Here is a 2,158-nt window from a genome sequence, read left to right as displayed (position 1 = left end):
TTATTTATTTCCAAATTATCATTCAAAAAATGTTAATTGTTTTAAAATAACATGCATTTCAATATTACCTATTGCTCTTGCCATGCATCTTTAGTATGGTCACCTGTTACCTGAGTGTTTAGCCTTTAAAGTCCTATTTGCCTTGTTTATGCTGTTATTTTATTTTATAAAAAATAAGACTTACTTAATATGTTTTTTAATTACATAAATGTGTTAATTCATTACCATTTTCATTCATAAGCAAGCTGTAAGTACAAACACATTTTCAAAATTGCATTCTGTTGATGCTCTATGAATTTACATCTTTAACTTTGCACTTTACTGATGCTTACGGAGTTCCTATATGACAATACAATATAAATTTTCATATATTTTGAACTGTTCTCTAAAAATGTCAGTTACCAAAATCTGCCTTGGTGTAACATGAAAAACAGGGAATTTTCCCAGATGGGGGGGGGGAAGGAGTTAAACAAGCTGGAGTGCTACCAGCACATTTGGTTAAACAAAACCATACTCTTAAACAAAAAGTCATTATAAGCCTGTGCCTTAAAATCTTATTAATTATCAAAATACTGTTTATCTCTCTGAGCTTACAGAGTACGGCACCTCACAATGCTTTCCTGTGTTCAAGAGTATTTTTCTGTTGCATACAATATTAAATGAAGAAATATTTGCCCACATATCACATTGTGGGAAGAATAACCAACAACCAATAACCAATCCAACAGGAAGAAAAAGTGCCATAAGGAAGACATGAGCACAAAGTTGAAGGGCAATGAAAGTGCACAGCAGGAGGGGAAAAGCACCTGGGAAAAGGAAGACAAGAGGGAGTGGCACTATGGAAGAGAGAGGTAATAATAAGTAAAGGAGGAGTACTAGGGTAGGGGAAGACAGGAGGAGAGTGGGAGGGTCATAGGAGAATGGAATGGCACTTGTGTGGGAGGAAGGGGCACCAGGAGAGGGAGGGGCACACGAGAAAGGGAGGGGCGTGCACGATGGAGAGGCAAGAGGGAGAGGAAGGGCACGAAGGAAGGACCCGACACGAGGAAAGGAGGGCCACTGGGGAAGGCCAGGGCACAGGGAAGGGAGGGGCACTAGGAGAGGGAGGGGCACAAGGGGAGGGAGGGGCATGAGGGGAGGGGCTCGCTGGCACCACAACAAACATTGGTCATTATCTCGCCTTATAAGCCTTTTTTCTTGTATTTCTGGGAGTTTTTTCGGCATGGTCCCCTTCTTGAGAAAATAATCAATAATTGCACCACAAATCAGCTTGTTCCTAGTGCCTTTGGCGGCATAAGAAGCCGAAATCCCTCGCAAAATAGAGAGAAATGGCGTCAGTTTCCATTGACGCTGAAGTTTCACACAGATTAGAGCGATTTTTTTCTTTAAATGGGTGAAGAACAACCATTCCTTACACAGCACTGCGAAGCAGAAAGACCGGATTGCTGCAGTGCATCAAAAATTCTCCAAGCGGCCTTGCAACAGCCAGTCAGTGAAGGAAATTGGGAAAAACAACAACTCACCTGCCAAAACATGAGAGGGCGGAGAGCAGCGTCTGCCTACAACGCACACCCACGGATCAATTTTTCCGTAAACATATAAATGATAACTCTTAACTAGATGTAGAAAGTAATAATATTTTTCTGTTTATTAAAAATTTATATCATCAAGTTATACGATTATTCTCTCCAAGGAAATAGTGTAAAAGTGGATTTTTAAAAACCCGTTTGTTCTTAGACGTTGCCAGGAGGTAAACAAAGATGGCGTCGCTGCTCAACCTGAGGGGCTATGGCAGCGGGAGTGAGAGTGACAGTGACAGCGCCGACGAGGAATCTTTACAACATTTGCGGCCGATCGAAAGCGGCAACACTATCTCTAAGCAATTACAGTTTGTGGTTAATCCGGAGGTGACGTCAACGGTAAGGAATAGGATATTTAAAGGATACTGGGTTAGGATGTAAGAGTATTGAGCCCTTATGTATGTAGGATAACTCATTGTAATGTTGTTCCTTAAAATATATTGTAATAAGTCCTACATATATTATGTAAATAGTAATAAATATTTAATATTTTTAAATTTATACAAATTCCCCCTCGGTATTTGTCATTGTTTTAACTGTGACGATTCATCTTGTCTCATGTATTTTCAATTAGAACA

General features: G+C 40.0%; 2 protein-coding genes across 2 annotated transcripts in view; one reads left to right on the top strand and one right to left on the bottom strand.

The window, feature by feature from the left end:
* Positions 1 to 1,558, bottom strand: part of LOC119590625 (wiskott-Aldrich syndrome protein family member 2-like) — a gene marked incomplete in the record, with an annotated part of 42,196 nt that extends 40,638 nt beyond the window's left edge. Inside the window, 1 exon segment of the mRNA XM_037939304.1 lies at positions 1,524 to 1,558.
* Positions 1,559 to 1,735: 177 nt separating this feature from the next.
* The window catches only part of LOC119590624 (pre-mRNA-processing factor 17-like), a 9,831-nt gene continuing 9,408 nt past the window's right edge, over positions 1,736 to 2,158 (top strand). Inside the window, exon 1 of the mRNA XM_037939303.1 lies at positions 1,736 to 1,919. Coding sequence (XP_037795231.1) covers positions 1,761 to 1,919 — 159 coding nt within the window. The 5' untranslated portion in view covers positions 1,736 to 1,760. The remainder of the gene's footprint in view (positions 1,920 to 2,158) is intronic.

This window comes from Penaeus monodon, chromosome 27 (assembly GCF_015228065.2).
Source record: "Penaeus monodon isolate SGIC_2016 chromosome 27, NSTDA_Pmon_1, whole genome shotgun sequence".
Taxonomy (NCBI): Eukaryota; Metazoa; Arthropoda; class Malacostraca; order Decapoda; family Penaeidae; genus Penaeus; species Penaeus monodon.
The sequence above is the reverse complement of the archived record's forward strand: the minus strand, read 5'-3'. Positions and strand labels throughout refer to the sequence as shown.